The 21984-nt window shown below is 41.4% G+C and overlaps 1 protein-coding gene across 2 annotated transcripts in view; it reads right to left on the bottom strand.

Annotated features, from left to right (window-relative positions):
• Positions 1–10988: 10988 nt before the first annotated feature.
• The window catches only part of PITPNC1 (phosphatidylinositol transfer protein cytoplasmic 1), a 324051-nt gene continuing 313055 nt past the window's right edge, over positions 10989–21984 (bottom strand). Inside the window, exons 9-10 of one of the 2 annotated variants that reach the window (XM_017542838.2) lie at positions 19955–20073; positions 10989–15632 (exon numbers count right to left, since the gene is read on the bottom strand). In XM_017542838.2, coding sequence (XP_017398327.1) covers positions 15627–15632; positions 19955–20073 — 125 coding nt within the window. In that variant the 3' untranslated portion in view covers positions 10989–15626. The remainder of the gene's footprint in view (positions 15633–19954; positions 20074–21984) is intronic. The other variant, XM_017542836.2, reaches the window with a different exon arrangement.

Below are 21984 nucleotides of genomic sequence, written 5' to 3'. Positions count from 1 at the left end.
GGTGGTGCATGCCTATAATCCCAGTTACTTGGGAGGCTGAGGCAAGAGAATCGCTTGAGCCTGGAAGACGGTGGTTGCAGTGAGCTGAGATCACACCATTGCACTCCAGCCTGGGTGACAAGAGCGATAGTCCGTCTCAAAAAAAAAATTTTTTTTTTAAGCTAAGGTCTGATTTCTGTTTTGAAAAGATCACCCTGGCTCTCAAGCAGAGAATGGCCCACAGGGGATAAAAAACAGAAGCAGAAAGACCAGTTTTAAGGATACAAGAGATGGTGGCTTGTGGTAGGTGGTGATAGTGGAGACAGGGAAAAGTGGATGAATTCAGGATGTGAATTGGAGGGAGAGTCGACGGGAGGGGCAGATGGGTTGAGTGTGATAGTGAGAGGGAGGGAGGAATCGAAGGCATGTTCTCCACGTTGACCTTGAGTGACCAGGTGGATTGGGGTGTTCTTTACTGAAATGAGGAAGTCTGGGCGGCGGGGGGTGGGAGATTTGCAAAGGGTTGTTTGGAGAAGCCATACCCAAATTTCTATTTTGGCTGTGTTAAGTGAGATGCCAAATAAGCTGTATCCCATATGATGCTGGAGTTCCTGGCAGAGCCCAGGCGGGTGATAGAGATGGAGGTATCATTGGCACATGATAAGAATCTAAAGCAGTGGGACTGCAGTAGGTCGCCAAGTACTGTGGATTTTGTCTTCTAAACATAGCTCAACCTGTCTACCTTGCTCCTTCTCCACTGCCACCCCCTGTTCCCAGCCCTGTCTCTTTCTTGGACCGAAATAAGTGCTCCCTGGTCTCTCTGCTTCTTTGTTGCCTTCTGCCAACCTGTAGCCAGTATGATCTATTAAAATTCAAATCCGATTATGCCACTCCCTGCTTAAAACCCTTTAATACCTCATTCACAGGATATGAGCAAAATCATATCCTTACCTTGACCTACAAATAGGGTTGCCAAGTAGAACACGGATGCCCAGTTAATCTGAATCTCAGATAATGAATCATTTTTTATTTTTAGGTATGTCTCTTGCAATTATTCATCACAGGATGCCCAGTTCATCTGAATTTCAGATAATGAATAATTTTTATTTATTTATTTATTTTTTGAGATGGAGTCTCGCCGTGTCGCCCAGGCTAAAATGCAGTGGCACGATCTCGGCTCACTGCAACCTCCACCTCCCAAGTTCAAGCGATTCCCCTGCCTCAGCCTCCGGAGTAGCTGGGATTACAGGCATAAGCCGCTGCACCAGGCCCCAGATTTATTTTTGATCACTTTTGTACCATTCTTCTAGTATCTGGTACATGATAGACACTGTGGAAGGAAAGAAGCAAGGGAGGGAGGAAGAGAGGGAAGGGAGAAAAGAAAAAAGTAAAAGATGAAAATACTTATAAGATTATAGAATAAGTTCTATTAGGACCAAAATGAGGAATGAGGATTAAAGCAGAAATTGGCCCTGACAACCAATTTGTAGGGAGGACCCAGAGGGAATGCAGGCTGAAGGTAAAGCCCCTAGTTCAGCCTAGGAGGAGAGTAACTTGATATTTTGTCCTGATATGTTGGGGGTGGGACTGAAAAGGAGGTTTGAAGCTTCGTAAACACCTTCTTTTTTTTTTTTTTTTTTTTTAATTGGAGTATCCCTCTTTCACCCAGGCCGGATTGAAGTGGCACGATGGGCTCACTGCAACCTCCGCCTCCCAGGTTCAAGCGATTCTCCTGCCTCAGCCTCCCTAGTAGCTGGGATTATGGGTGCTGGCCATCCTGGCTAATTTTTGTATATTTTAGTAGAGACGGGGTTTCGCCATGTTGGCCAGGCTGGTCTTGAACTCCTGACCTCAAATGATCCACCTGCCTTGGCCTCTCAAAGTGCTGGGATTACAGGCATGATCCACTGTGCCTGGCCTTGCTTAATCACCTTCTACCCCTGAACTCTATCAGGTGTGGCAAACAGGGGTGGGCCCTGTTGAGTGTGTTCATGGAAATGCTGCCGGAAGAGAAGCTCAAGTGGGTCTGTGCTCGGCTCCCGTTCAACTCTGTGGGAATCCTGTACCTCCGTGTCCCCTGCCGGAGCCAGCATGAGGATGCATGTGGCTGCAAGACAATCAATGCACCTAAGTCCCGCCTTCTCAACCAGCCCTGCAAATAAATTGGTCCTATTCACCTAAATGTCTAGTTGACTACTTTTTTTCATAAATGTATATTTATAAATTGCTTAAGTTTTGTCTTAGCAATCAAGGGAGTAGAAAAGTAGAGAGACATTTGGTGCCATTGACACACACATTTCAATTCTTTGCTAAATTTTTTTTGGAGGTGGTGCTGTCTTCATTGCAAATGTTAGCTATATCTAGATTTTTTTAAATCTGAATTTTAATATTTGGAAACAAAAAGAATGGCAACATACGTTTATAAAGCTTTGTAGTTTATGTAGTGTTTTCATGCCAATAAATTGTTTTCTTCTGGAATTAAATTTAATTCAATTCCAGTAAAATTAAATTTATTGTCTCCTCCCACAAAAAAAAAAAAAAAAAAAAAAAAAAAAAATTTTCCCCCCAAAAAAAAAAAAAAAAAAAAAACAAAAAACAGATGGCTTCTTCCCTGAAGTATATCCAATTAGTAGCTATCAACGCTATTAAAAACTTGCTATTAAAAACTGGTGACTCCCTGGGTGTGGTGGCTCATGTCTGTAATCCCAGCACTTTGGGAGGCCAAGGCAGACAGATCACGAGGTCAAAAGTTCGAAACCAGCCTGGCCAACATGGTGAAACCCTGTCTCTACTAAAAATACAAAAATTAGCTGGGTGTGGTGGCGGGTGCCTGTAATCCCCGCTGCTCAGGAGGCTGAGGCAGGAGAATCGCTTGAGTCCGGGAGGCAGGGGTTGCAGTGAGCTGAGACCATGCCATTGCACTCCAGCCTGGGCGACAGAGCGAGACTTCGTCTCAAAAAAAAAAAGAAAAAAAGAAAAAAAACCCAACAAGAGGTGGCTCATGTCTGTGATCCCAGCACTTTGGGAGGCTGAAGTGGGAGGATTGCTTGAAGACAAGAGTTCAATATCAGCCTGGGTTTTGTTATCAAGACCCCATCTCTACAAAAAAAAAATTATTTAAAACTGGGTGAGGTACTGTGTGTCTATAGTCCTAGACTCGGGAGGCTGAGGCAGGAGGATCACTGGAGCCCAGGAGTCCAGGGCTATAGTAAGCTATGAAGGCACCACTGTACTCTAGCGTCCTTGGCAACAGAGTGAGAATCTGTCTCGACAAAACAAAACAAAATGATATACACACATAAAAGAGCTGTGTTTGTGAAGATGGTTTGAAAGCTGGTTGTTTTGAACTCAGTTCATATTTTCGCGGTGGCAGTGCTGGGGAAACTAGGCTCTCCCCTCAGCCAGTAAACCTGCCCAGTGCAGCTAAAGGCTGATCAATCCGCCTTCGTATTAGCCTCTGACACCCCAATGGCCATGGTTCAGCAGGAAGACATTTTTAGAGTTCCCACTTGGGATGTCAGGAAAACATCTTCATCTGCTGGAAACTAGATAAGGAGAGGTGGCTCTGTGTGTCCCCCTGGAGGCGAGGAACCACGGAAAAGCCAGGAGTGGAGAGGTGAGTCTGAGAGTAATTGTTGGAGACCCAGTGTCAGGCATTATGGCAGCTGAAATCATGGTGAAGGAGCCATTGTGTGGGTGGGTCATTAATAATTCAGATGAGTGAGTTGGAGACCACCTATTATTTTTTTTAATTTTTTTTAAAATTGAGACAGAGTCTTGCTCTGTCGCCCAGTCTGGAGTGCTGTGGCTCGATCTTGGATCACTGCAACCGCTGCCTCCCGGGTTCAAGCAATTCTCCTGCCTCTGCCTCCCAAGTAGCTGGGACTACAGGTGCACACCACCACGCCCAGCTAATTTTTGTATTTTTAGTAGAGATGGGGTTTTACCATGTTGGCCAGGAAGGTCTCGATCTCTTGACCTCATGATCTGCCCGCCTCAGCCTCCAAAAGTGCTGGGATTACAGGCGTGAGCCGCCGCTCCTGGCCCTATTATTTAGAGGAAAGTAAAAAAGCAAAGGCCTAAAATTGGGAGGGAAGAAAAGAACACTATGTGAAAACTTAGAGGTCCCCTTGATGGGTCGCAGTGCTCCCTCTGGGAAAAAAGGCTCTCAGACTGTCCCTTCAGGAAAATTGGAGGTATTCTACTTTTTTTTTTTTTTTTGAAACAGGGTCTTGCTCTGTCACCCAGGCTGGAGTGCAGTGACCCAATCACAGTTCACTGCAGCCTCAACCTTCCTGGCTCAAACAATCCTCCCATCTCAGCCTCTTGAGTAGGTGGGACTACTGATGTACTCCACCATACCCGGCTAATTAAAAAAATTTTTTTTCTTCTTCTTCTTTTTTTTTTTTTTTTTTTTTTTGGTAGAGACTATGTTTCCCTATGTTGCCCAGGCTGATCTCAAACTCCTGAGCTCAAGTGATCCTCCTGTCTCAGACTCCAAGTGCCAGGATTACAGGTATGAGCCACCGTGCCAGGCCTGGTATTTTACTTTTTAAACCATCTTTCCTTGGTTTTCATTTGAAGCATCAAGAAAGGTGCATGGGGAGATGAAAAAGAACCAACCCAAACCGCTGAAAATAATTGATTGATTTGTATTTGGATCCAGAATTGAAGAGGCTCATTTTCAAAGATAAGAGTGTTTCTCTGGATATGTTTGGTTTAATTTTATATAAAAGGAATTACTGAAGAGTTTCAGCTGAGGCAGTGGTAGGTATTGTTTAGCAAATCTAATTAACAAAATGTTGGCCTTTTTAGTTAAATTTCTGCGTATTAACCAGATCTGTCTCAAAAGTCATCCTTCAGCTTGGGGAGGTATTTTATCCTGCTAAAAAGCTTTTTCATTAGGTGCAAATTAGATCTAATATATCAGAAAAAAGAGAGGCTTTTGACATTTTTATATTCTGACAATAACAGGTCATGTTACTTAGAATCTGAATATAAAACACTATTGACCCACCAGATAATCTGAAATTAGTCATTTGTGTGTGTGTGTGTGTGTGTGTGTGTGTGTAATGATCTAAGCATCCTCTTTTAATTGTCTTTACAGGAGGAAAGCATAGTTATTTTTACAACTTGCATGCGTGAAAACAAAGCAGGTTTTGCATGTCTGACTTCATTTGTATGGTTCTTTTCAAACAGAAACATATTTTAACTTATTTTTCATTTTTTATTTTTTATTTTTGAGAAAGGGTCTTGCTCTGTCTCCTGAGCTGGAGTGCAATGGCACGATCTCAGCTCACTGCAACCTCTGCCTTCTGGGTTCAAGTGACTGTGCCTCAGCCTCTCAGGTAGCTGGGATTAGGCATGCACCATCACACCCAGCTAATTTTTATATTTTTTAGTAGAGATGGGTTTCACCATGTTGGCCAGGCTGGTCTTGAACTCCTGGCCTCAAGTGATCTGTGTGCCTTAGCATCCCAAAATGCTAGAATTACAGACATGAGCCATCACACCAGGTCTTTATTTATTTTTGAGATGGAGTCTTGCTTTGTTGCCCAGGCTGGAGTATGGTGGTACAATCTTGGCTCACTGCAACCTCTGCCTCCTGGGTTCAAGTGATTCTCCTGCCTCGGCCTCTTAAGTAGCTGGGATTATGAACACCTGACACCACTCCTGGCTAAGTTTTTTATATTTTTAATACAGACAGGGTTTCACCATGTGGGCCAGGCTGGTCTTGAACTCCTGACCTAGTGATCCACCCATCTCAGCCTCCCAAAATGCTGTGACTACGGGCGTGAGCCACTGGGCCCAGCTGATGTACTCTTATAGTTATACAAGGCATTATCATCAGGGGAGGTTGGGTGAAGGGTGTATGGACCATCCTGTATACTTTTTTGCAACTTTCTGTGACTCTATAATTATTTCAAAACAATTAAAACAAACACGCAACACTGACAATAAAAAAGTAAAGACTGGGCCAGGCAAAGTGGCTCCTGCCTGTAATCCCAGCACTTTGAGGGGCCGAGGCAGGTGGCTCACTTGAGGTCAGGAGTTCAAGACCAGCCTGGCCAACGTGGTGAAACCCAGTCTGTCTCTAATAAAAAATACAAAAAATAGCTGGGTGTGGTGGTATGTGCCTGTAATCCCGGCTACTTAGAGATTGAGGCAAGAGAATCACTTGAACCCGGGAAGTGGAGGTTGCAATAAGCCGAGATCATGTCACTGCACTCCAGCTTGGATACGGAGTGAGACTCGGTCTCAAAAAAAAAAAAAAAAAAAAAAAAAAAAAAAAAAAAAAAAAAAAAAAAAAAAAAAAAAAAAAAAAAAAAAAGTAAACACTGAAGTCAGATTCCAAACTAACTGGAATGTAAATTTTATACTTTGTCCTTGTCCTTATTATGTATGAAAAATGACCATTGTCCTCTCCTGGTGGAGAATTCTCTCTTTCTCAGGAATGGCTTGCACATGGCTGAAAAGAGTGCTATGTACTATTTCTTCCCTTTTTGGAGCACATGTGCAGTCCATCATCACGTTGCTTCCCAAGAAGTTAAATCAAAGACTTTGGAAGGACTCTGCTTTGTCTTTATCAAGGTTCTGCTAGAATCTGGGAATCACGGATTCTAAAATAACAGTAAGAGAGCTGGAGGGTTTTTTACCTTTTTTCTTTCTTTCCTTTTTTTTTTTAACCGATTCCTTCTTGGTTCAAGGAAAAAAAAAACCTTGTTGGCACTTACATGGTTTTCAGAAAAACTTCAAGTAAAGATGCATTCAATGTTTGTTATCACCGAAAGTGTGAAAACAAAATGACTTAGAATTGATGTTTGTTTGTTCAATTAAATGCAGTTCCTTATGTTCAAGTTAGGCTTTTGTTTCTGTAGTAGCCAGTCAAATGTTTCTGCAGTTTCTGCAGCTTGCTAGCTAGGCTGGAGAAGGCACTGAACATTTAAATAATTCAGAGAGCTTCTTTGTGTCTGGGTTCTCCCTTTGTTACATGCCTACCCAAAATAAGGATATTTGACCTATTAATACATAAAACTAACAAAAGACTTATATGGGAATTGGATGGTGGCAATTGCTTAATAAGTTGAGAATGGTGAACCTTTACAATGGCAAACACTTGTTTAAAGGGACACATGTTCTCACTCAGATATTGTCAGTGGAAGTATAAATTGGTATAATTTTCTTTGGAGGGGATGTTGGCAGTAAGGACCCAAAGTCAGGAAAATATTTATATCCTTTGACCCAGTAGTAATTCAATTTCTGGGAATTTATCCAGAACAAATAATTAAAAAGAAGACATAAGCTCTGTTGCAAAGATGTTCCTAATAGAACTTTATATAATAATAACATAACCTAAATGCAAAATAACAAAGGAATGTTTAAGTTATGGATTTTCAACCCAATGGAATATTATATGGCTATGAAAAATGATAAACATGCTATGTACCAAACGTAAAGGTGTTTATAAAACAATTAGAAAATCTTCAAAGCATTTTGTAGGAAGACAGGCATGTATGGATTATCCTCTATAGAAGACAAATTCTAAAGTACTTAATGAAGGTGAAAAGTCACATTCTTGGATTTATATAATAGATTTATAGCAAAATGCAAAGAAATACAGTAACTCTAAGATGACAGTGGGAAAATTTAAACTTGTAGAGTCTAAATTTTCAAGTTGTCTTCTGAGAAAAGACAAAATATGTATTCAGTGCTGTTAACTGACTACACATACAAAGCAGCAAGCTGTCTTTGAACACTCTGAATATAATCACTGGTAGGCTTAAGAGCACAAAATGATTCTCAAGGGTTGCTAATGAGCTGTAAACTGCCAGCATTTTGCATGAAGAATCTCTTGGGAGGAAGAAAGTTATTTTGGAATAAAATTTAAAAAAAAAAATCACAGAAGTCCAGATTTGGCCACCCTCAAATGCCCTTCAGGGACAGAGCGCTCAAAACTCCCTCCTATAAAAGCTAAAGAAGGGCAAGTGATGATCCAGCCTTTCATGTCTGCTTCCAGTGGAGAAAGTTGGTACTTACAGTTAAACACAATCAGCCCTTAAATCCTAGGTGCTTAATTCAGCCAGTTAATTCACCAGCACTGAATGGCTGATTCATTAGGTTCTGAGGCTGTGTCAGGTTTCTTTGGCCACAGGCTGGCTCCATTCCTCAAGGCTGGGAACAGAACAAAAGCACTAAGGCAAAGTCCCAGCCTGCTTCCAACTTTCCCAGGAGCAGGGGAGCACTTGGAGATTTGGATTTGATTGGGATATGCTAGTAGGTTGCATACTGTGGAAAAAGGAGGATTTATGGGAAGATGAAATGTCAGAGGGCAGGTATGTTAGGCAGAGAAAGTCAGTCTGCCAGTTGGAAAACAGGGTTTGCCTGGATCAACCACACTGAGTTAAACACACACACACCTGTGTGTGCACACACACAAAGGCTGTTGTTCCAAAGGCATCAGGACTGAGGGTGACATTTTCTTTCTTTTTTTTCTTTTGAGACGGAGTTCTGCTCTTGTTGCCCAGGCTGGAGTGCAATGGTACAATCTTGGCTCACCGTAACCTCTGCCTCCCAGGTTCAATCGATTCTCCTGCTTCAGCCTCCTGAGTAGCTGGGATTACAGACATGTGCCACCATGCCTGCCTAATTTTGTATTTTTAGAAGAGATGGGGTTTCTCCATGTTGGTCAGGCTCTGGTCTTGAACTTCTCACCTCAGGTGATTTACCCGTCTCGGCCTCCCAAAGTGCTGGAATTACAGGCAAGAGCCAGTTTGCCCGGCCTGAGGGTGATGTTTTTGTTTTTCTTCTTTTTCTTTCTTTTTTTTTTTTTGAGATGGGATTTCACCATGTTGCCCAGGCTGCTCTCAAACTTCTGGACTCAAGTGAACCTGTCTCAGCCTCCCAGAGTGCTGGTTTTATAGGCATGAGCCACTGCACCCGGCTGAGGGTGACAGTTTCATAGAGGGATATTTCACGACAGGGTTGGAGGATGGTTGCATGATTATTCTGAACTTGAGAGGCCAAGATGCAGCTGGAGGTCAGAGGCCAGAAACCCCAAGTAGAATGTAATGAAGGAAATAAGGACGTTTTAGAAAAGAATGTGGGTGTTTGGAAATCTAAGGAGTAACGCTCAAATGAGATAATGCCTTGATGAAAAGCTGTAGTAGGAAATCGGGGGTGACACAAACATATATATGTATTTTTAACATCAGGCATCCAAATATTTAACCATCCATATAGCTTGGTCACAGCAATAAACACCCCAGCCTGGCTGTACCCAAGTTCACCGGCTGAAAGCCGACCAGCAACAATGCGTGGAAAGTTTGTGTGTTTTGAAAAAAGAAGTAAAAGGCAGGGTGGGGGTGGTAATGGTGAAGCTGGAGCTACAAAAGCAAGCATGTTTTTGTTAATTGGAGCGATGCAATATGATTTTAGGAAAATTTTCAGTGTAGAAAGCCAAATGATGGTGTGCTGTTCTATGAAGCTGTGTGTCTGATCCAATCAGAGATTAGAACATAGGATGTGGATACTGACATGATTCAAGAGGAGAGAACAGAGTGAGAGCACATGCTGTTTTAGCAGGAGACTAACGAGCAGGGGGCTAGAAAGTATTTCTGGCTGCATATGGTGGCTCACACCTGTAATTCTAGCACTTTGAGAGGCTGGGTCAAGATGATCACTTGAGTCTGGGAGTTGAAGATCAGCCTGGGTAACATAGTTTAACCCATCTCTACAAAAAATAAAAAATTAGCTTGGTGGGGTGGTGTGCCCCTGTAGTCCCAGCTAATCTGGAGCCTGAGGTAGGAGGATTGCTTGAGTCTGGGAGGTCAAGGCTTCAGTGGGCCGTGATCATCACACCGCTGCACTCCTGCTTGGGTAACAGAGCAAGACTCAAAAAAAAAAAAAGGAAAGAAAGTTTCTGTCCTCAGACTACTCATCTGCAGAGAACTCTTTTGTGCACAGGAGTTATTTGAGATGTAGAAACCACATCAGAGTGATTTCAGATCACCTTAAAAATGGGCCCAACTAGTGTCCCACTGGGATGGTGTTCTACCAATTCCCCTGGGGTGGGTATCTTCACATTTGAGAAGGGGAAACCAAACCCCTGGTGGATGCATGCATGATTCTATATTTGCATCCCACTGGGTTATCGATTTACCTTGGATTTTTTGTTTTGTTTTGTTTTTTAAGACGGAGTTTCACTCTTGTTGCCCAGGCTGTAGTGCAGTGGCATGATGGCTCACTGCAACCTTCACCTCCCAGGTTCAAGCGATTCTCCTGCCTCAGCCTCCCAAGTTGCTGGGATTACAGGCACGCACTACCACACCTGGCTAATTTTTGTATTTTTAGTAGAGATGGGTTTCACCATGTTGGTCAGGCTGGTCTCGAACTCCTGACCTCAGGTGATCTGCCTGACTCAGCCTCCCAAAGTGCTGGGATTACAGGCGTGAGCCACCGTGTCTGGCTGGGGGTTTTATTTTTTTGAGACAGGACCTTGCTCTGTCACACCCAGGCTGGACAGCACTGGTGTGATCTGGGCTCACTGCAAACTCCACCACCGGGGTTCAAGCGATTTTCATGCGTGCCACCATGCCTGGCTAATTTTTGTATTTTAGTAAAGATGGGGTTTTGCCATGTTGGCCTGGCTGGCCACCTTGTGCACTTTTTGACTGGATAATTAATGCAGACACTTAGGCTTTTTTTAAACCAAGGGTCCTGAAGGTGCCACATGCCTACTAGCAGGCAAGGCCGCAAAATGACCTATACCTATACAGATCATCTGTAATGATCAACTTTTGTTTGCTTTGCTTATAGTCTATAGTGCTGTGTATCCCAACATGTTGTCCTTTAGCAGTGGCAGTGGTATGTGGATGGGAAAAAATCCACAGAGGAAAAGAAACAAGCCCATCAACCCAAGTGAACAATTGCTAACATTCCCTCCAGAACAGCTGAAGGAGAGAGAGAGAGAGAGAGAGAGAGAGAGAGAGAGAGAGGAAGCTACACTTAGAAAGAAGATTGCTTCGTATTTTATTTACAACAGAATGTAAGAAAAAGTAAGTTATTAACAATAATAAATAACTAGGGAGAAAAACGCAGAACAGCCACAAAATGACACAGAAGGATGGCATATGTGAGGATCAACTTTTGTTTGCTTTGCTTATAGTTTGTAACGCTGTGTATGCCAACACCTGGTCCTTCAGCAGTGGCAGTGGTATGTGGATTAATTTAACCAGTCAAGATCCCAGCTTGAGTGTAAACACTAAAAATGACACTTGACGCTGCATGTGAAGGGTATAGGTACAACAGCAACTCAAAGAACCTCTTCTGGGTGATACATAGAAACTGAAGGGGCATTTGCAGTAAAACAGACATGCTTTCAGTTTAAAGCAAAAACATCAAGAGGCTTATCCTAAAGGACTTGTTAATTTCACAACAAAATTACAATTATTAATGGCATCTGAAAATTTCCCAACATATTCATGTTCCCTTATTACACTAACGCCTAAAAGCTTAAACACTTATATTTCAAATGCAAACGGATTGTTTCGAAGGTAGAACACAAAATCCAATGTTTTGCCTCAGCATGCCAACACTGTGCTATTGTGTACACTTCAGTTTCAGCAAGGATGAATAGTTTAAAATAGTTTATTTATAATCAGATTGCAGTCACTGGACAGACTTTTTTTTAAATTTCAAGTACTATGGCTCAGATGACAGACTGTCTCCTAGCCTACTGAGTCAGATGATCAGAAAGTACTAAAACTATTTGGACAATTCCTCTCTATTGGATTATCTGATTACACATTATATGTAGAGTCAGTTATACACTGGCCCTTCTTAAAATTCCTGTTGACCTAAGCCAGCCAATGACCTATTTATTACCTTGTTGTCTCTGAGCCATGAAGAGATGCCAAAGAAAGAATTTAAAAATACACATAAATACATTAGCCCTGAAACTTTTGCAGAGAATGATTTATCGAGATGTGTCAGAATCTATTCTCTTAGTTCACTGTTGATCAGTGTCTTGAAAGAAAACCACAGTAACTTTTGCAGGTACTGTAAAGTGTCTGCATAATATACCCACAACTGTGCTACTTAGAGATTTATTTTCAGGACCAACATCATGGCTAATAAATACTTCCAAATAAATTAAAATCATTGTCCCCACACACAGATGCAAAACTGTAACAGAAGGCTTGATAAATCGGTTCACCAACAAACCCATATTGTCTGAGTTACAACGGTGGTAACTAAAATGTCACAGGCTTCCTTCGTTGTTATTCTTTTCCTTTGCTTTGTCTTGCAACATCCCAAAGTGAGAAAATGAAATGATCTTCAGAGGTGATTTCTAACAAAGCTTATGTGTTAAAAACACCAAGATCTTCTCATCCCGGGAAAGCACAGCTAAAGCAAGAATGCTGTGTGCTTGGGCCAACAAAATGCACAGGGGCATTTCACATTTGAAATCCTCCCAGAGTAATGAAATTTATAGTCATTTTGATGAACTCCACTAACTTCAGAGATGGAGATGGTGAACATGTGATTATCTATGGATTATTTATTTAAAATCGGCTACCAGAGACTTAAAACCATGGTGTCTGATTTACTCTACTATATATATATTTATATATATATATATACACAGGTATAATACAATTTTGGTGAAGAAAGTTGAAGGTTTCCACATCGCAGACAGAGGCACTGAGTTAAGGATTCTATTTCCCCCCAAACATGCTTAGCAAATTCAAGTTTCTGCTTTTTTTTCTTCTAATTTCCATCATGCAGCCATTTGACTTCCATCCTTATAAGAATTATTAATGTTCTGTATATATACATCCATGGCAGGCTTGTATTCCACAATAACAAATTCATGTATAGAGGAAGTGAAATGATACTTGAAAACCAAGATATACCAAATATTGAAAGTCATTTATGCCTTTTGATGACTGGGTTGAATATGCAAAGCAGCTAAAGGAATATCTGCACCCCCCAGCCCCTTTTTAATGCACACAAAGCACATGGAGACAGAAAAACTGAACATACTTTAAGAGCACACACATTTTTTTGGCTAAGAATCACACTATCATGGTAGCTTTGCAACTGATGTCTGTGGTATCACACTGGTTATAAAAGAAATGAGACTCACAAAAGGAAATTAGACCTTAGCTTCCTAAAGCGTATAGAATTGTTGACCTTGACAGCAGAAGCTACTTTATAAAAAGGGAAAATAGCAATGATATTAATGGAAAAACTAGGTGCCAGATGTGGTAACAACCTGCAGAAAATAAATACATTCTATGTGAAAATAATGACCCCACCCTGCCTTGATTTCAGCTTGCAAATGGTAAGCAAATACATATATGATTTCAGTGTCTTCTGAAAGTAGGATTTGGCTTTCTAAAGCAAAACATTTTCATTAAGTACTACTGTGGGGAGGGAGGAATTGAGAAGTCCAAGGGGTTTGATAAAAGATTAAGTTTTCCCACAAGCAAAAATCATGCTTCCATACCATGCATAGAAAGTGTCTTATTAAGATACTATCATTCTTAGGGAAGAGATACACTGTTGAGCTAAGCTATTTGTAATGGGTTTCCTTTGAGTTCTAGGTTTTTTTTAAGCTAAATATCAACCTATAGATAAAGAAATGATCTTGATAGTCTGACCTATGACTTAGAAAACTTTGGTGCTGGGCTCATGGGGCCAGCGCCTGCACCTTGGGAGAGTGTATCGACCTGAAAGACACAACTCACAGTGCTGAGCACTGAGAGGGAAGCAGGCAGGGTCCACTGGCAGAGAGGCTGTGTGAGAGAAGCACAATATGCTCCTTGGTCTCTTTTGTTTCCTTTGGGATCTGTGTTTTGGGAAGGTCCCTTTCCTGAGGTTAGAGGTTACGGTCAGGAAGGCTAGCTGGGGCACGGGCCTTGGAGTTGTCCAATTACCTTCTTCTTTTCCTCTCTCGGAGGACAAAAGTCAATGCTGAGATTCTGCCTGCCCTCCCGTCTGTGTTTAAAGGCAGTGAGGTGCAAAGGTGACAGATTTCTCTCTTTAGAGCAAACGAGATTTGTCTTTCTGCCACTTTGATGAGTGATCTTGCCTCCTGTCAACCTGGATTCTAATCTTGCATTACCACTAGTTGAAGAAAGGAAAGCTAGGCAGAAGGGAATTTATTTTAGCTCCTCTTTTTACTCTACAAATAGGAGTCAGCAATTCCACTCATTCTCTCCTCTTACTTGACAGTAGTTACTTGATGTCTGTGACTTCCCAATATTTGTATTTCAAGCAAGGAGTAAGAGAATGACAGTCTTTCCTAAGGTCTGGTGGTAGGGGTAGGCAATCTGTTCCAGGGAATTCTGGATGTTACTAAAACAAGGAAGGGGATGGGAGACAGTTCTCTTTTTAATGGTTCATGCACCAGACATTCTGATAGTGTTAAAGCCCAGTTAGCTTACTCTGCCCTTGAACTTCTTTGAGTGGGCAGATAGTAAATTAATTCTATTCAATTAATTGCAAATTCTGAGAATCTTAATGGATGACGGAAGCTGACAAGTCAAGGTTTATTGGTACCTGTAGAGAAAAAAGCTGTTGCCTCACCTGGATCTCTTGGTTCCTAAACTGAACCATTCCAAAATCAGTTATGGTCACATTCATCCATGCAATTCTTAAGGATTTCTGAGGCCACAAGGGCACAAAGGGGAAAGTTATTAAAAGACGGAAACAAGTAGAATCTTTATTAAATTCCGTGGAAGGTATAAATGAGTTATTATTAATTGCACTTGGAGCCTCTATAGCTTGATGATTAAAATTTTCAAAAGTTTAAAGAGTTAATTAGGCCCCAAATCCTGAGTCAGACTAAAACAAAATAGGAATCTCAGTAACTATTGGTATTCAAGTATTGGTAATCAGCAGTTCAAAATTTAGCAATTAAGCATGTTACGCCTGAGAGTATTTTGGAGAATTTTAGATTTGATGAGAGGAAACTGACTTCACTATTTCCTACCATACCTTGTAACAAAGTGGTGCAAAGTTTTCATTCATTTATCCTTGAAGTCCATGCCAACCTCATCAAATGCCAATAACAAGGCTTCCTCTCTGGCTTACAGCTGTGGTTACAGAAGATTCCTTCTGTCCTTTGCAGGTCTTACATCTTACATCTAATATGATGCTGTGTGGCATACTTAGGTAATCATACTCTATGTGAAGTTACTGAATCACATGCACACTGAGCGGTCGAAGGAACATGTTTGAGTGACAAAGCAGTCTTTTTCTCTATCGGAAAATTCTTAAAAAAAAAAAAAAAAACGAAAATATAAAACCCCATGAGATATTTCTATAAAGTTACTCTGATTTGGGCCGACATGGCTTATCTGAAGAGTGCATGCCAGGTAAATTCAAGGTGGCTTTTTTCTCAAGGTCTGGAAGCGTGAGAGTTTCTGGGGCAGACTTTTTCCGGGGCCGATCTTTGGGAACGGACAGAAATTCGGGTGCATCTGTGGAGAGAGGGGTGGATGGAGCACTAGAAGGCGCACTGCGGACAGAGGAAGGCAGCAGGGGGATGCTGGAGATAGAAATTGCCGGTGGGAAAATGCCAATTTTCTTGTTGGTGGCTTCCTGAGTGGCTCGTTCAAATTCTCGGACTTCATCCATTGTCATGTCTTCAAGGAGAAAAACAGAAAGAACAACCAGCAGTTATTTACAACAGATGCAAATGGATCCATCACTACCCTTGTTTTTACAGGAGCTGTGGGATCCCTATCACAAAAGGGCCTCTCTCAATCATACACCCAAATTATCACTGAAAGACCGAACCCCCAATTTTTTCTTATCAGAAGCTACATCCTGAAAACAATATTCCTTTATGAATATCCATTTGAGATTTTCCAAAGTACTCTTCAGTGAATTTTAAGTATTCTCAATAAGGACTTAACAGTAGAGTACAGAACTAGATGGGGAAAATGTGTGCCTGTGTGTGTGTGTGTGTGCGCGCGCGCACACACACATGTGCATCTGTGCTGTTGTGAGTACGGTGTGGGGTATTTGGAGCTATAATTAACTGGTCATCTTTTCCATAAAGAGAAGGCAATTAAAACAATTGAAGACCCTGAAATAATACATATTATTGTCATTATTGTCAACTTTAGATCGTAAAAGAATAAGCATACCTTTATAGGGTAAACGGGTAAATCATCAGGATTTTTCAATATATTGTCTTCTTTTTTTTTTTTTTTTTCTGAGACAGGATCTCATTGCATCACCCAGGCTGGAGTGCCGTGGTGCGATCATGACTCACTGCGGTGTCGACCTCCTGGGCTTGAGCGATCCTCCTGCCTTAGGCCCCCATGAGGCTGAAACCACAGGTGTATGCCACAATGTCTGGTTTAATTTTTTGTGTTTTCTGTAGAGACAGGGTCTCTCTATGTTGCCTAGTCTGGTCTCGAGCTCCTCAGTTCAAGTGATCCACCTGCTTAGGCCTCCCAAAGTGCTGGGATTACAGGCGTGAGCCACTGTATTCAGGCCAACACGCTATCTTCTTAATCAATACATATATGTTTTTATTCTGAGGGGCCACAGAGATGCTATTGTTTCTGTTTTCCTGACTGTGTATCGATCCTAAGAAGGTTCAGAGGTTGTGTTTTAATAAATTCAGCTTCAAAAACACATAAATCAACAATATCACCACACCCTGCTAATCATTCCAAAGCTGAGAAAATAAAACCATTTCTTGAGGAACGTAAAAAGAATAGAGAATGAAAAGAGAGAATCGTTTAATAGTGAGGACCACTGTTAATAATCATTGTCGGATAATGTAGGTTTTCCCAATACCTGAAATGTTCTTATTGAGAAAGTAAAAACGGTATTTAAAAAATGCAAATCTTTCCCTACTGTGTTTAATGTATTATATATACTTACATCTGAGATATAATATGTTGAAAATATATCACTGTGTAAAAATACAGTTCCTTAGTTCTTTCTCGGGGTGTATTTGCTCTTTATGGCTTGATAGCTCTTCTCTCACACTCAGGAACTCTATTATTACTATTATAATTAATTTTTGTTATTCTGGCTATCCCTGATATCCTTTGCCAGTTTTATTTGCTGGGAACAGGGAAAACAGGTTACTGGGCTTATTAAAGACTGAGTCAAGGCTCAAGGCTTATCCTTGAGAAAAATGTGAAATCTACTGCCCGTAGATTTTCTATGCCTATTTTGGCCTCCCAGAGACCCATTTTTCATTCTTTCTTGCCCACTGCCATTTACTTAGCAGTCGAAACTTCATTATAATGATAATACTGCATGAATAACCAGCATGAAACAATATAGCCACTTTGGAAATACTGAGTATGTAATGAATAGTCATAACACATAAAAGGTTAATCCTTAGATCTTTTTTTTTTTTTTTTTTTTGGAAACAGAGTTTCACTCTTTTTGCTCAGGCTGGAGTGCAATGGCATGATCTCAGCCCACTGCAACTCTGCCTCCCGGGTTCAAGTGATTCTCCTGCCTCAGCTTTCTGAGTAGCTGGAATTACAGGCGTCTTCCACCATGCCCGGCTAATTTTTGTATTATTAGTAGGGATGGGGTTTCACCATGTTGGCCAGGCTGGTCTCAAACGCCTGACCTCAGGTGATCTGCCTGCCTCGGCCTCTCAGAGTGCTGGGATTACAGGCGTGAGCTACTGCGCCTGGCCTAATCCTTAGGTCTTATAACATCTGAGCAAACCAGAGTACTTTTCACAAAATGAAATCCTTAAGAGGATTTCCTGGGAAGAATTATTAAATTTTTTTGAAAGGGAAAGTTTTTACAAAGGAAATAAATCATTATAACTGTGTGAATAGGATATAAAATTCAGAATACATCAAGAAAAATTGCACCTGTAAACTTACCAATTTTTAAGAACATGAAGACTATTAAATGAGCTAAGATGTGACATTAAGATTATATAAAAGAGGCATTTATTTAACAGTAAAGTTGAGACTAAGAGACATTTTAGTGAATCAGAGTATGCTGTTTTTACTATGATAAATGGATATTATCTTTGAAAAGGCAGACTTTCTTAATCAAGTGGCTGAATGCATTGCTCTACTCCACATAGCCAGCAGGGGGCAGAAATAATCTAAAGCACAGAATTTTGATTTTCCACTGCCAGAGGCTCTTAGAAGGTCCCTTCCTTGAAGGCTTTGAACCTGCTCAATTGAAAAGGAGACTTATTTCCTTACTGCTGTGTTCATGGATGTTAATTTTGCCTAATTTCAATCTAATTTGTCCCTGCACGGGTTGATGATCTAAAATCCATTTAGCACCCATGCCGTTTTTATTTGTGACAAACAACCGCCTCCTGATTTTCACCGTTTTTCATTATGATACAGGAGAAAGACTATGGCAAACTAAACGAGCTCCAATTTAATGGAATTCCAAAGGATAATGGAAATGTCATAGCATTCAAAATAACCACTTTGTGTGACTTCTCAGGAGGCAGGAGGTGTGGCCAGGTATTACATGGGCTTTCCCAGGGGTAGAACCATCCTGCGTTATCATTGTCCACGTAGTAAGTGGACTTTAATTACGAAGTCATAATCACAGTCAAACTGAAAGAAAGCCAAGCAAAGGGCCTTAAGCTGTGAGCCTTCAGGACTTAGATAAGGCTTGAGACATCTGGTGTCCCCTCTTTTCCTGTGGCTTCCTTTGTCTGGTCATATTTATAGTGAATGACTTTCAGAGTGGTTGAGGGGGACAGGGGTCCAACATTTCTAAAAGAAAAGATAATTGAAATTGATCGAAATTCAAGGAGAGTTTCCTTAAAGAAAACTTCTAGGGGGAAGTTACTGGAATTGGTCTGTGCGTAAACAGGAAACACCTCTTGTTCTAACAGGTCCCTGCAAATCCAATCACCGCATGCAAAACGGGAGGAGAGTTGGGGCCCTCGAAACCTCAAGGGCAAATCACATGCAACCAACTGCAGTGCATGAGCCTTGCAGGGCACATTCCAAAGACATGCTCTAATAATGTCACTAAAAATTTCCAAAATGCAATCAGAAGGTCTCCACAATTCTAAAGATCCATTTATGACAAAAGCCACGTCTAAATTTCCTAGAACTACAGCACTGATTTTTTTTTTTTTTTTAAATACCTACTATGTATTATTCTGGAGACTGGGCTAATGGACATGAGGACTCAAGGTGGAAACCAAAGAGATCACAGCTCACTGAAGAGAAATGATTTGATGCAATAAATGATTTGATGATTACACTTTTCTTTGTTATCTCTATTTCCCCTTTGTTAGCATGAATGATTGAGAGATTACGATACTTAAAATGCTGGCGTACAAGATACAGTCAGCTCTCAATTTCCAGTGTGCAGTGAAATAACTGAGGGTCTCCGAGGCTTATCCTAAGTCCCAGGGATCAGCTCAGCACATCCCCAGCTCACACCCCTTCGCTGCTCAGCCTGTGTGTCTGCACAGACTGCAGCCCATCTTGAGATTATCCTAAGTAAAAAGGAACTGATTGGGTAAAACAGCTATAAAGAGCCACAGAAAGCTTTTCAAAGCAAATGTAAAGAAACCTAAAATAGCTGATGAGCCAGAAGCCCTCCCCTGAATGAATAAGTGAGTGTTAGCTATGTTTTTAAAAGTTACTGACATGTTATTCTAGTTTACATATGACATCCATTCTCACTCCTCTGCTCTTTTATGGTGCACGCCGTTTTACTCGTCCCACAAAAATGTTTCCACTCTCCATGTTCTTGGTCTTATGACCGAAATAACCTCCACGTCAAGCAACTTTAAAGGATCGAAATGTCTGGCAGAGAGAGGTGACGCTGCCCAATTTAGATCCAGCTCCGGTTCGGCAGCAACAGGCCCTGGGTGATGACATGTTTCTGTGGAAGGCTGGGAACTGGGGATTTGCAGTATTTCCAAGATCAGTTTACATGTGCATTTGTGAAAGGGTGGGCAACATGTTTTAAAAATTCTACGTACACTTGTTTGGGTATGACTCTCTATGTCATCCACAGGGGAGGAATGCTGATTGCAAACTTTTATGTTGGTTTGTTCATGCATGTTTTTCTCGTATTCTCGAACATCATCCATTGTCATATCTGAAAGAGGTCAAGACGTTGGCAACTTCCGTTATTAAAGGCAAACTTTCAATGGGGAGACTTTAGGGAAAGATGGTAGCTTAGCAGTAACCAAAGAGGTTTAAAAAAGCAGAGACTTATCTAACTTTATGATGAGTAAGTCATAAAGTTAGCTAAACCAACCAAAGTGGGAGTGAGGGCAAGGAAGTTAAGTCAAAATAGTCTTAGAACAGAGAAGAGTGGAAATTGTTTAGGGTGACTCTTGTAAAGTGAGCTAGGTGGGTAGAAGATATTAGCGTGTGGGCAGTGCCATAGCCTGAGATCTCCTAAAGCATTTTTAGAAGATCCCATTGAGGACAGAGGCTCAGTTTTGCTTGGTTTAATACTTACCTTCCATATAGCTTTCAAAATACATTTAGAGATTGTTTAAATCAATGCATTCGACAACATAAAGGACACTTTCATTGCTGTCACAGGAGGCAGGATGTAGAAGGCAAGGCAGTGATATTCACTGCTACCACTGAGATTTGGTGCAATTTGCCCACAGATGTAAATTTGCACAGAATGCATGGCGTCAGAGAGTGCAGGTCTATACTGAACTTCCAGTCTAGCCTAACAGCTTGAAGATGGCTGGCACTACTTCCACCCACACTGACCTAAAAATAAAATGGCACATGACATGATTTTTGGCCCAAGTCTGCAATTTTTCAGGATAATGATCTCTTAATCCAGTAGTTCTCAACGGGGGACAATTTTGTGACATTTTTGGTTGTTAGAACCAGGGAAGGGGTGCTACTGGGATCCAGTGGGCAGAGGCCAGGGGCACTGTGGAGCATCCTACAATGCACAGGACCCCAGCTCCCAACAAAAAATGTGGTCCAAAATGTCCATAGTACCAAAGTTGAGAAACCCTGTCTTAACCCAACTGATAACGATTTTAAGGCCAGACATGGTGGCTCATGCGTGCAATCCCAGCACTTTGGGAAGCTGAGGCAGGTGAATCAGTTGAAGTCAGGAGTTCGAGACTAGCCTGGTCAACATGGTAAAACCCTGTCTCTACTGAAAACACAAAAATTAGCTGGATGTGGTGGTGGGCACCTGTAATCCCAGCTACACAGGAGGCTGAGGCAGGAGAATCACTAGAACCCAGGAGGCACAGGTTGCAGTGAGCCAAGATCGCACCACTGCACTCCAGCCTGGGCGACAGAGCGAGACCCTGTCTCAAAAACAAAACAAAACAAAAACTTAAATAAGGAACTCATCTAGCTTTGGTATGTGAAATACATAAAAATGACAATTTAAATACTTCTGGCATTTTATCCCCCACCCCTACCCCACTGCTTGGTTATTTTACATTTTGTCAGCGGTATTCCCAGGTAGGCATTCCTCTGTTACTTTCTTGGCAGAACTTAACTTCATGCCTCTTTACCACTGATGGTATGCTGAACAGTGCTTACTCGGCCACCCTGACCACTAATTGGCTTAGTGGGGATTTAGAGTGGGCATTCACAGCTGGAATTTCTCCTCAAGTATTTTCTGCATCATGTGGTTTGGTGTCTTTTTATATCAATCCATGGATCATGTGAGGTTCTCTTCATCTCCAAAGGGCAGATCTGCCAGGAGTTTATGATTTAATTCACTGCGGTCTGGGACCAAGATGGTGTGTGCCTCTGAATCCAGACCTGGACTATTTTATGCAGCAGATGATTCCCAGGTATACCTGGAAATCCTCAATCAAAAATGTGGTCCATAAGCAATGGAAGTATCAAGAACGCTAAGCAGCAGCTTGGCCAAGCAAGGAGCATGCTGTTCTTTTAGAAAATTGAGGTAACCATGCTGCTTTATGATGAGAACGAATGCATCTTAGTTAATAATCACAATACATTCTTTCAGTACAATCACTCTACTTTCAATGGCTGCTTATCAACATTT

Source organism: Cebus imitator, unplaced genomic scaffold, assembly GCF_001604975.1.
Source record: "Cebus imitator isolate Cc_AM_T3 unplaced genomic scaffold, Cebus_imitator-1.0 Scaffold148, whole genome shotgun sequence".
Taxonomy (NCBI): domain Eukaryota; kingdom Metazoa; phylum Chordata; class Mammalia; order Primates; family Cebidae; genus Cebus; species Cebus imitator.
The sequence above is the reverse complement of the archived record's forward strand: the minus strand, read 5'-3'. Positions and strand labels throughout refer to the sequence as shown.